Source organism: Abrus precatorius, unplaced genomic scaffold (genome assembly GCF_003935025.1).
Source record: "Abrus precatorius isolate BTA unplaced genomic scaffold, Abrus_2018 Scaffold6, whole genome shotgun sequence".
Classification (NCBI taxonomy): Eukaryota; Viridiplantae; Streptophyta; class Magnoliopsida; order Fabales; family Fabaceae; genus Abrus; species Abrus precatorius.
Genome location: NW_020874406.1, coordinates 6,593,174 through 6,605,955, shown reverse-complemented (window position 1 = coordinate 6,605,955; position 12,782 = coordinate 6,593,174). Strand labels below are relative to the sequence as shown.

The 12,782-nt window shown below is 30.3% G+C and overlaps 1 protein-coding gene across 5 annotated transcripts; it reads left to right on the top strand.

Moving 5' to 3' along the window:
* The first annotated feature begins 449 nt into the window (after positions 1 to 449).
* On the top strand, positions 450 to 9,501 carry LOC113868743. Of its 5 annotated transcripts, none has more exons than XM_027504594.1 (9): positions 450 to 646; positions 897 to 1,414; positions 2,616 to 2,715; positions 3,917 to 3,970; positions 4,722 to 4,842; positions 6,779 to 6,861; positions 7,327 to 7,388; positions 7,503 to 7,602; positions 9,459 to 9,501. In XM_027504594.1, exons 2-8 carry the CDS (start codon positions 1,068 to 1,070, stop codon positions 7,600 to 7,602), a joined length of 867 nt encoding a protein of 288 aa, XP_027360395.1. In that variant the 5' UTR covers positions 450 to 646; positions 897 to 1,067; the 3' UTR covers positions 9,459 to 9,501. The 5 variants fall into 5 exon arrangements, with proteins under 5 accessions (XP_027360395.1, XP_027360394.1, XP_027360396.1 ...); XM_027504593.1 differs by having other exon boundaries at positions 779 to 1,414; XM_027504595.1 differs by having other exon boundaries at positions 450 to 662.
* The last annotated feature ends 3,281 nt before the right edge of the window (positions 9,502 to 12,782 follow it).

The following is a 12,782-nucleotide window of genomic DNA, read 5'->3' as shown; positions in this document are numbered from 1 at the left end:
TACTCTTAGTTTTATTATAAAGTTTATTTTAACAAACTATATAAAAAACTTATTAAACCCACTTTGCAAGTATTTATTTAAAAATTACTTCTTTAAAATAAACTGAACATACATTTAAAATAAATATGCTCATGTTTGGTTATAAGTATTCCATAGACTTGATTATTAAATGGGCACATACTTGAGTAATTGCAAAGATTAAATTTAATAAAAATAAATTAAAAAGAAAAATGTTAAGGTTAAAGAAAAGAAGGGGTGGGAACAATGATTAGAACATAAATATAAAATGAGAAATGGATATTGGGATTCGCACTGACACAGTTTGCTAAATTCCAAGATCCACAAGAGCCATCCATCCATTCAATTTGAACCATCATGAATGAGATTATTATCTTTTTCTCAAAATATAAGACACGCTTTTTCATGTCTTCCTCATTGGTTGGAGCTCAAACCCAACAATACCCAATACACATTTCTCTCTCTCTCGTCTTAGAGAGAGAAAGTCAGAATCTGTTGTATTGTAACGTAACCCAGAAAGTAAAGTGGCAAATGCCAAATGGGTAGTGGCACTGCCACCACTGCAGCCACAGCAACATTCAATACTGTGTAGTCAGATGCACACACATTCTTTCACACTCACACAAAGGTATCACCGCCACCAAGTATGCCTCTCACTAAGCAAAAAGTTGCTAACTTTGCTACCAAAAAGTTTTCTTCTCTCTCTATACATAACGAAAAAAAAAAAAACTGATTTGGGTTTCTTCTTTTTATGCTTCAGGGCCTGTCTTGAAGCTTGGTTTCATCATTTCTGGGATAAAGTTTGAATTTTTGTTTATGATCGTTGAGTTTTGTCTTCTTTGCTGAATCCTTGTGTTTCTGGGATTTGTGTGTTGCAGTTGAACTGAGCAAGATTCTATCTTTCTCTGCTATGGAAGCCTGATGCAGGACCTTGTGTGTATTTGGGATCTGATTCTATCTGGGTTTTCTTTTTCTTCAAGAAATTTGAATGATTTTGGTAAAATGATGAACACCTAGAATCAGTGAATTGGTGCAAATAGGGGAAAGTGATGGCAGCAGGGTCAAACACTGGTTTTCACTATGATGATATGGGTTCTGCTTTGAACTGGCATGCAATATCATTTCAATCTGGGGCTGTTGGTGGCATACCTGAGATGGTTCCAATGGGTAATTATTTTGGGTTGAATAATAATAGTAATAGTGCCTCTGGGATGGTATATTCTGGGAATTCAAGCATCATTAGCAATGTCAGCAACTCTATCATAAGTCAATCTGGCAGTCCATCTGCTTCTTCTTCTCTTCTTCTTGATTCAGTCCCTGGACTGAAGCATGATGCAGGGTTGGCTGTTGAGTGGTCTGTTGATGAACAGTACAAATTGGATGAGGGCCTTGTCAAGTAAGTAGTTTATTGTTTGTTAGTATTGTTATTGATTACTGATTTTGGCATCTTTGTATCACACATTGAAACTTGTTTGCAGTTAGTACTTTTTACTTTTTTTCAGAAAATTAGTCTGTTATTAACTTGCTCATGTATTTTACATGTTCTTGTCACATAACTTCAGTTTCAATAATTGGTATTTTTTGTGTGTGCGTGTGTGTGTGTGTGTGTGTGTGTGTGTGTTTGACTTACATTACAAATGGATTTAAGAAAGATGGTATTAATGTTCAGTGAAGTTTTCATTTTGATAAAAACAAATATTGTTAGATAAAGGAGAAGTACAGCTAGGGGGAGGACAATAAATTTTACAGAACAGAAAACATTAGATGCCACGGGGAATGTGAAAAAACTCAAGAATGTAACAATTATGCCAACTCTTGGTGCACATCAGAAGGAATCAGTCTCCTTAAACTGTTGTAGAACACCAAATAGAAGCAATGAGCACCATCATATCCCATAACAGGTTTAGGGCCATGAATACATTGTTTTTTGTTTTGTATGTTTATTACTTTGTATCCCTGAAGTTATGTTCTTGGCATCTTTCTGGTATTAACTGTTTGAAGGCTTTTGGGCATCAATAAAATCCTTAGAGATCGTGCATCCATGCTTATTCCTAATTCTCTTCTGTTTTCTATTATACTCGTGTTGGTTTATTTCCACTCTTGATGATACCTTATCTCTGCCTGTGGTGTGCTTATCTTCTTTAATGGTTTTTTTTTATAAAAAAAACAGCTTTATTCGCTTGTCATATACTCTATTTTGTTTCTGTTAGAGAATACTTCAAATACAATGAGTCAGCTGTTAACAATTCTATAAGTCATGGCTTATTAGTTATGTTACCGAGGGATGTCTTGTTAGGGAATAAAACATGTCTTCTTGCTGTCTATTTCTGTTTTCTGAAACTGCATGCTTTCTTTTACACTTTTAATTTTCAAGTTCCAAATGTGATGTCCCTAAATTGATTTCTAATTCTTGCTTCAAATGCTGCAAATTCTTTTTCATTTTCTTTTCCTTTGCTTACATTTACTTAGTCCTATGCTTTTCTCTTCATTTAGAAGTGCATAGATTAGTATAGTTCTATGCTTGTGCTGATATGTTCTTTCTCTTTTTATAGTTTATGCATAACAATTGGTTTCTTTTTTCCTTCTATCATGCCTAGATATGCTGACGAGCCAAGTATTATGAAGTATATCAAAATTGCTGCTACATTGCGTGATAAAACTGTTCGTGATGTTGCTTTGAGGTGTAGCTGGATGACTGTAAGCTCTCTCTTTTAACAAAGTCTCCAATCTTCTTATTTTAATACTGCCTATGAATGATAGAAATGCTGTAATGTTGTACAAGATAAACTGTTATTTTAGTAAACAAATCCTCTGTTGTAAGTCCAAATTGTTTTCTGCTTTATAATATAGTGCTTATACTTTTAGATAAGCTGTGTAGTATGTAGTATTTGTGTTGCCTTTTCTTAGTGATTAAATATTACTTCTTGGGCTCATCTGAATTACTCTCTTCCATGTAGAAAGTTGATATATGTATGTATGTAGATAAGATACAAATAAGGATCTTGTAACCAATTTTTTAACATGTGAAGTGTAAAACCTAATTTTAATTAGGTCTTTTGCAAGTTATATCTATTGTAGGTCTAACTTTTTGTTTAGATAAATAAAGTTTTACCTGTTGTAGCCTTGTAATTAGCATTGTGCAATAGCTAAGCACTTGAAGGTTCTGGTTGCATTGTACAATTAGCATTGATGTTTCTGAACAGCATGGCTATTGCACTTTCTATCTGAACTATCATTCACTATGCACTTCAATTCAAAATCTCTAAGAAGCCCATTCTATTTATTACCTTCTTGTTTTACTATGTATTTGTTGCCTTACTTTTCCCATTTCTTCTACCGAAAGGATTGTGTTTATGACTTCTCTTATATTCTGCTTATGGATATTACAAGAGAGTTGCTATCTATGATATGCAGAGACAGGACAGCTTTATTCATTCATTAAGTTTTCTAGTTTCTTGTTGTTTCTCGTTTTTTTTTTGTTTTTTTCATTTTGGGAAGATGTCTTATCCTTTCTGTGGTCATTCTTTACCTCATTTCTCGCTGTTATAAATTCTGTTTCTATAGGACCCTTTATAGGTATAGGATATTTTATCCAAGATGAAAAAAAGTAAAAAAAAAAAAAAAAAAAACCTATTTAAAGGTTATACTTCATCCTATTCCTATGTCATAATCAAGTTGATGTCTCTTAATTAAAATGAACCAAGTTAAATTTCCTTGCCCATTTTTTCCCCATTTAAAAGGGAATAGATATTGTGATGTATAAACTTTTATCCAAAAAAAAAAAGGTTATGCAATGTGTGAACATAATGTATTAAATATAAAACTTGTGTAATTATATAAATAGTACCTTAAATCTGTATATAAGAACTTAAAAAATACTGTTTAAACCCTTTTGCAGAGGAAGCGAAGAAAATCTGAAGAACACATGGTTAAGAAGGTCAACAATAGGAAGGTATGTGAAATTTTAGTGTTTCTTGAAGAATAATCTAGTCAATCTTGAGTAATTTTCAGTGAAATCTGTACTTGATGTTTTAAGTAGGTCTTTGCATTTAAAATATATTTACCAATTCACTTCTAATTTTGAAGATATGCTTGGGTAATATTTACTGATTGAAAAGACAATTTTATGAAGTTGCTTTTTTGTGATTCTAATTGTTAGGATCCTAATTGCAAGGTATGGGATTTTAGTGTGGGGTTTATAAGGTCTAGGGCTCTCCAATTACAATGGCTAGCTTTTGTGGTGTGGTTCTCCCAAAGTTATCACTAATCTAGTGCTAACTTATGGCAATAAGGAGAGTCTCTGTATCTCTCTCTCTCTCTCTCTCTCCTTTTTGTACAAGAGTTGATTGGAAGAGGTAAAAGATGTACACCTTATCTTCTCAAAGAAACCACATAGGAAACTATGCATGCTTCTCCATTGAAGAAATCTCTTTTTAGATTCTTAAGGAAATATTAATAGAGATGTTCTACAAAAGCTAAAAAGTAGAAGAATACTAATGCTAAAATATCTATAACTTTGTTTTTCCAGCAAATGCTTCTTAGGTTATGTATTTATGCAATAAGAATAAAAGAGTGTTGATGATAAATATCTAGGATGTTTGCAAACCATAGACGGTATCCTGTATTTATAATATTGAATCAATTAGTGTCATCAAGATCTAGTGTGATTTCGAAAATATTATTCTAAAGTTATACTTCTTCAGGATAAGCCAGTGGAGTCCTCATCAAAGCACTATTTGCAGTCAACTTTAAGCCCAAGCATGACCACATATTCTCGTATTTCAAACCATATGGACAAAAGTCAAGGCATGCTCTGCAATGATGGTTAGTATATTACTTTATTGTATATAGCAATATAAATTTTCACATAAGTTGTTATTTTACAACATACGCAAGTGTCACCAATATCTCTGATTTTGGAAGTTCCTGTTTGGCTCGGTCAAGGACAAGATAAAGCATAAACTATTAGGTGGAAGCCCAAAAATGGCTTTGTGTGTTTAATCCGCCCCTTCACGTGAGACCCTTTGCACTTGAAGCATTTACAATGCATGAGATTACTCTACTTTCTGATAAAAATTAATTAAATTATGAATGGGGGCTTCAAGAAACAACCTCTTAATTACTTGGTCATAGAAATGGTTTTTATATGTTCAACAAGTTTCAACTTAAATTTAGGTTTGATGCATTTTATGGTATTTTTTAAACTTATTATTTCAAGCTTGCTGACTGTACAAATTAGTTAGCACATTGGCTGCTAATTTTTCATTTTATTTTACTAATGTGTTATTCTGTTATTCCCCTTTTTCAATTTTGGAGATGTTTGGGCCATTATCTTCCTCTGCTATTTGGCCCATCATATACTATGCATTCTATTATTAAGAAAAAAAAAAATTCTGATAACATAGTGGATGTATAATTTGGTCTTTGAAAGTGGCAACTTGTATTACTTTGGTCTTTGAAAGTTTACATATATACAAATTAGTCCTTTGAGGCTTCAAGTTGACAATTTTGTTGGGTAAACTTAGTAACAAGTTGACCGTTTTGGGGACCAATTTGTATAGACGTACACTTCTAGGGACCTTATGTAACATAAGTTGTTACATTTAGGCACTATTTGAAAGAGGGTTTTTGGAGAGGAAGAGAGGACATTTTTTAATTTTAAATTAAGAGCATTATATATCATTTTTTATGATGAATGTATGATCAATACATTAAGTTTATATTAATATATTATTTCATATCTTTTATTTTGAAAATATATTAATTTAAAATAGAAAATTTGTTCTCCCCTTCCCTTCTCTCCAAAACCCCTCTTCCCAAACAACCTTCTTAGGGACCAAATTATATTTCAACTAAATAGTTGGAGGAGAACCTGCTTGAATGCTGATTTCCCCCTAAAGTATGTGTGATTAGATTGGATATATAGCTTTCTTTAAGTGGTAAGGAGAGAGTAAGAACAACTCAGTGGTTTTCAACTAAGGAAGAAGAAACTATGCAGGTTTTTGACTAAGAAGAAAGCAGGTTTTTCTCCAACAAAATGTTTCATGAGGAGGAAAGAAGTTATCTTGTGGGTTTTGCATTTTAGAATTATATCCCTTGATTGACAGGTGCTTATCCTATAAACCCTCCTAATGAGCTCTGGTTCTGCTACCAGATATTCACTTGCATGCATACGTATTTTACTTTTCATAATATAATCTTTTTCCCTATTTGTTATTAATTCTTTCTGTAACCTATAATATACATTGGTATTATGTCGAACAGTCATGATGTGTTTGTAAAATAAAAATAATTAAATATTTGAATCTACTTATTTTATTTTTATAAATTTGTTTCTTTTTGTTCCTTTCTGTTCAACTTTTAGTTGTTTATTTGTTCTAGAATCTACATATTTACAGCACTATCTAGTATTATTTTTCTATTTTTGAAATTAAAAGTTAGAAAGGAATTTTCAATCCTAATAACTTTGTAACACTAAAGCTTATGAAATATAAATATGTCAATATTAAATATAATAACTGTAAATGTTACTATCATTTACATGTCTTTTGGCTAGGCTTGGTAAAAATTGGTTAGTTGAAGTTCTGTTACAGTTAGATGAATTACTCAGATTATCTATTTTTTTCCTCCACTTTTTTTTCGTTACCTAACTCTTAACACTTTATATACTCAGAATCTCAGCCGCTTCCTAACTTTTACTGACATTGACACTTGAAATTTTGTTAATTACCTTTTTTATCCTTCCATTTTTTACTATCAGGAATTTGTGGTCCTGTGAAGCAACTCTTGGAGCAAAATGCTCAAGCTTTTAGTCAAATTTCTGCCAATTTATCCACTTTCAAGGTGAATATCTCAACTTTTAATTTTTATTGGTGTTTGTGAGTTCATAAACAGATTATTTATAAAAAGATGGAAAATCTACTTAGATGATGGTAATGAATGACATGGTTAAAAGTTTACTATACGTGACATTTTACCTGCTTAGCTGTTTCCATCAATGATTAATTGATGTCATGTATAGGAAAAGAGAAAATTGTTGGGACATAGACAATATTCACCTATGATATTAAACGGAAAAGCAACAAAATAATTGAATCGTCTCTAAACTTCTTGATGCTTCATAGTTGTTGATAATCCGATTTGATTAGCAATTTATAGGTAAACAAATTTATACTTGCTTTCTTTCTTTTTTTCCCTTTTTATGTTGTATGTTTTATCTATTCATTTTCATGTTCTCATCATATTATTCATATATAAATTAGGTTTTGGCCTCCAAGCTGTATAATGATCACATGCTCTTATAAACAGTTGCAGGATAACATCGAACTCTTTGGTCAGACAAGGCACAATATTAATACCATTCTTAACGAGTATGTATTATTATAAATAAGTTTATTTATTATTGTCATCCAAATACATTTCTTGTTTAGATCTGCTTTTTGATGTCTATTGCATTTTGACGTTCACTGATTAAGTTTGTGCAGCATGAGAAAGATGCCTGGCATAATGAGCCAAATGCCTCCTCTTCCGATTTCCATTAATGATGACCTTGCAAGTAGTATATTGCCTAATAATAAAACTTAGGTAAGCTATTGGTTAATTGAACTCATTTCATGTATTACTCATTTTTTTCTTGAAGTTAAAGTGTTAACAATCATGCTTCTAGGTGTTTTGTTGTGCAACATTCTCCTCTTATTAACTTAAACTTGTCCACATTCAAATAGGAATAGTTTGAACAGGTAGAAAAAAGGACATTCTTAGAAAGGGTTTGCTTCGTTAGCAAACTTGATTATTACATGTACCCATCATAATATATGTAAAGAAAAAGCATTGATCTTTATTGTCTTACATGAAAGTATACTTGATTAGTCTGACTCTGTAGTAAAACATGCTTGTAACTACTAGTAATTATGATTGGATTCTTACTTGCTCATGTTTCCCATAGTTATGGAAACACTATTATGTGTGGATTTGCAATATTTGAATACTTTTCTTTTCGCTTGATGATTTGTTTAAACCTAATTGACAGTTGAAGCCAAATATTACTAATCTGAGATTTATTACAAAGAAATCTCGTCTTCTCAATCCTTTTGTTGTTAGAATGTTAGTCAATCCATCAAAGAGATTATAGAGCACAAGGATGACTGTAGCCTGTCACGAGGGGATTTTATGAGTCTGTCTGGTTTCATACTTTTCTGATGTCAAAAACAGAACCACTCCGAGAATCTTTAACTGATTGATCTTGTTGAGATTCCACATCCATTGCATATATGACTAAAATAGAGTTTATAAAGGCTAAGACAATCTTCACTTTATGACATAGCTTTTTTGGTTAAATTAGAATTAAGCCCAAATTTAAGATGGTATAAAAGCCTATCATTGATTCCATATTGGATTGCCCTTGACTGTAAAACAAAAAAATAAAATAAAATTGGCCCCACAAATTTTTTCAGTGCAATTAAAATCATTGGCACGGGGGTTGTGTTGAAATCTTACATCAACTACAAATATTACTAAAGTAAAGTTTATAAAGGTTAAGATAATTCTTGTCAATTTTGGCAAAAGCCTACTTGAATCCCAAAAACTAGCTCTAAAGGTGAAAATTGTTTTAGTTTTTATAAGTTTTTATTCGGTCATATTTGTAGTCAATGTGAAACTTGAACATAAACTTTTGTGCTCAATTTGTAAGGTGACGATTGCTTTAACCTTTATAAGTTCCTATTAGGCTATGTCTCAGTTAGCTTTTGAGGTTGATTTAATTCTATGCCCAAATTTAAGAAACCTAAAAGTTATTCAAGGTTTGGTTCAGTTCCAAATCATGATTTGTTTTTTTATGTTCTAAACTTTTAGGTTTGGCATTCATATGTTATTGTCTGAATAGATAAAAAGAAATAAAGTAACATTGATTATGATTGCAGTATATAGTTCTTTATGTAATTGAAACAAAAATTTAAAATAATCGAAAATAAAGGCAATAATAATGCAAGAAATGATGAAAACACAGAATCTAGTTTAGTCTATAAGTATACCCAAAAAAATATTTGTAAACCAAATCAAAGAACCTTCATAATTAGGATTTAAGGACCAAATTACGTTTGGTTTAGTTTGACTGATTTACCAAGTTTGGTTTGGAAATTTGTACCACCAACGGTTGTCATCACTACTCTTTCTGCTACCATATCAGTTTATTTAATCGGAGTTTTTCGATATAACGAGGAGAACATTTCTGTTTGGTTGAGTGTTAGTATGATCTATTAATCACTGTATAGTATGCTTCTTTTTGGATGATTCTTGCAATTCTGTGTTTCATTGAAGATGACTGAAGTATCCACTATACATTTTGGCTTCTTATACCAGACCTATTTTTGAGTTATATTTGTGAACTGAAGTACAGAAAATCAGATATTAAAGTTGATTAATTTATTTATTATCAATTCAAGCCAGCAAATTACTGACTTAATCAAGATCGCGTACTCGAAGTGCACTGTTAGCTGCAATTCTTTTGTTGGTACATGCGATTGAGGAGCCACAGCATAACCTATATCATACTATCTCAGATCTTTTTGCAGAGTTTCTGATCCACCGTTGATCTTACCACTACTTGTTTATTATTTTGTTTGAAGGAAAATCTACTCTCCTGTTGTATAAACTAAACATTTTTGTTGCCAAGACAAGAGAAGAAAAGAAGATAGGAAAGCAATTGGTATAACAATGGTTTGAGCTTATTTACCTTCATTGGTTTTGGATTATTGGTAATTTTATCATGGCATAGGGAACTGCTGTAGATCTATGATACTAGTTCGCCATGGTTATTATTAGCTGCTTTGTAACATGTATAGGTAAATCATTATTTACACCATTTCTTGGTTGTACATGAGGGGAACAAATTAGTGTCCTTTGCAGTTTGTGAAACTACCCATTATTTACACCATTTCTGCTTTTTAGGGCTCAACAATTTAATTGATACCCATTTTGAATGTTGTATGTATATTTTGATTTTGACATGCTTATGTGTGCTTTTACTTAAATCTCAAGACAATGATGTGTTTATGAGCATATGTTGAGAAGAGAAATTTTTTCATGATTTTTCTTCCATTGGGAGGATGACATGTGAAAATGTAATTGTTTTTTCATTATCCGAGAATAAAGGGGATGTATGAATTTCTCTATCTTCATCAATATGCAAAGTGTGCAGTTAAACATTTTAATTATATTGAGACGATTGGCCTTTTTCATTTAAGGCATATTCTTTGGGAAGGAAATTATAGTTTCTCTTTATTAACAATCTATCCACTCATCAGTTCATTGTTCAAATTTTGAGATTTGATTAATTGTAAATAATTAAAATAATTGTAAATTTCCTATTGAAAACTTGTAATTAAATCTTTCAATTCAAATTAAGCTCACGGGACAATCTTGTTCCTAATTGTATATCCATGCCGTACCATGCGTTCTCTTTATCCTTTGTGATTTTTATATCTTTGCACTGCAGTTTTTTAATGTTGCTTGCCATATGCTTTTAAACTTACAGTAGACATTGTATACTTTTTTTAAATTGTGAGCTGTTATTTTTTTTAATATTTTAAAAATTAAAAAATATTTATGTATTTTTTAAATAAACTATTAATTTTAATTATTTATTAATATAAAATTAACGATCATAATTATTTAACGTGTCAAAGAATATAAAATATCCTTTCATTTTACAAAGAATAGTAGAATTTGCTTTTTAAATTAAATTATACTATTTTATTTTTGTATCTTATAAAAATATAAAAGGTGATTGTTATTATTTCTAAACTTGAAAAAACATTGTATACTTTCTTTAGATTGTATATTGTGATTTTTTTAACATCTTAAAAATTAGAAGATATTTACATTTTTTTAAAATAAATTACTAAACTCATTATTTATTAATTTAAAATTAATAATTATAATTATTTTATGCATACAAGAGTATATATCTTTCATTTTACACAGTACCATAAAATTTACCATACAATTAAGGTATTAGACACTTGTGTGAAAAGAAAAAGTTATTTTAATTCAATATATTCTCATTCTTTATGACAATAACCACAACACTTGCATTCAAGAGATTCAGTGGACCGTGGCAAATGGTTTACTACAATAGATTCCTACAAGCGAGTATTGTTTGCCAACCATTTCGATGTAATTAATGCTTAGCAAAAACCCTCAACATGTGTTCCAACTTCTCTAGATTAAAACAAATTAAGAAACGCTGTGTTCAATTTGTCAACTCTTCATTTGACTTTAGTCCAAATTAATAAATTCCTATGCCTACTTTGGAGCATCTTTAACATTTCATCTTAAAGGGTTGCTAGTTGTGGTTTTCTGAAAATGTAACGTGACGTATAGAATGATTGCTCGTAGAAATAACTTTAATTACGGTAAAATAATGAGTTCTAGTTGAGATAGATAAAAAAGATTAAAAAAAAGAAAGTAAGGTATTGATAATAAAGTTTCTTTTAAAGGTTGAATGCAGGTTATTTCTATGTCATTAAAGAAAGGGAATTATGGCACAATTTATTGACTTGCTTTAAAATAATAAGTTGGTTGTTGAAATTATAGGTCCAAAATCTTAAACATACATAATGAGAGAAAATATCCATTCTTTAATCTTTAATTGTACGTATCGGTTACTTTAGTCTCTAATTTTATAAAAAATTTCCTTGGTTCTTAATTTTGTTAAAATTTATTTATTTTAGCTCATTTTTACTTCACTTTTTATTGTTATTTTGATTAAAGGAACTAAAATAAATGATACTTTGCAAAGTTAAATATAAAAATAGCCAAGGGTATAATTTCAAAGACTAGGATGGAATTTGCTCTATATAAGTACTTTCATAATAAGTTGAACATGTCATTTGAAGAGTCTAGCCGATCTTGTAAAGCCTAATATTAAACTAATTCAAAGCTTGATTGTTTAAGATTTTTTTTAAAAAAAAAAACATTTTAAAAAATAATTACTTTTCAGTTTTTTTAGATTGTTTCATTAAGATTATAAAAAAAATTAGAAATAAAAAAAGGGTGAAAGTGCTACAGTGAGTTAGCAAATGTAAGAATTTTCTATTTGAAAATATCATATACTCATCCAATTGTCTTAAAAATCATCATTTTATTTTGATTAAAATAGGGGTAATGACTAAAAATATTTTGTTGAACTAGAAAAAATATAGAGAATTTACTTCGCTATTTTTTTCGCTTAAGGCAAAGTTATTCGCTTAAACTAAATTTAGCCAGAGATGAATCTAAATTTTTCGTCAAATTTGCTTAAGTTAACACACATTTGCTTAAGCGAATCAAAGACAAAGATAAATCTAAATTTTTTATCAATATTAGCTTAAGCCATAGATCATGCGCTTAAGCAAATCAAAGACATATATGAATCTAATACGTATTCGCTTAAGCTAATATTCATTGCTTAAGGCGTTATTGTGTTGTATTTCACGACTTAAGCAAATTATGTTCCACTTAAGCGAATCACTTTCAATGGGTTATTTTATTTTTTTGTTTAAGCAAAAAAACTCGGCTTAAACAAATGTTGCAGAATTTGTGCGATGCAAAAATGACCATTATATAGGAAAAACATGCGAAACATCTAAAAGGTTATTGAATAATATATCAATACAAAACCTCATTTTCATGATAAATTAAGACGGAAAAAGTGGATGTAAAAATTTTAATTCTAAAAATCATTAACTTCATAAATAGAATTTGTGAAAAACTCAAAAGATCTAACA

Excerpts from the sequence above, each read along its gene's own strand:
- LOC113868743 (XM_027504594.1), top strand. The coding sequence starts at position 1,068 with ATGGCAGCAGGGTCAAACACTGGTTTTCACTATGATGATATGGGTTCT. Across the intron at positions 1,415-2,615 it reads TTGGATGAGGGCCTTGTCAA|ATATGCTGACGAGCCAAGTA; the intron begins GTAAGTAGTTTA and ends TATCATGCCTAG. Across the intron at positions 3,971-4,721 it reads AGAAGGTCAACAATAGGAAG|GATAAGCCAGTGGAGTCCTC; the intron begins GTATGTGAAATT and ends ATACTTCTTCAG.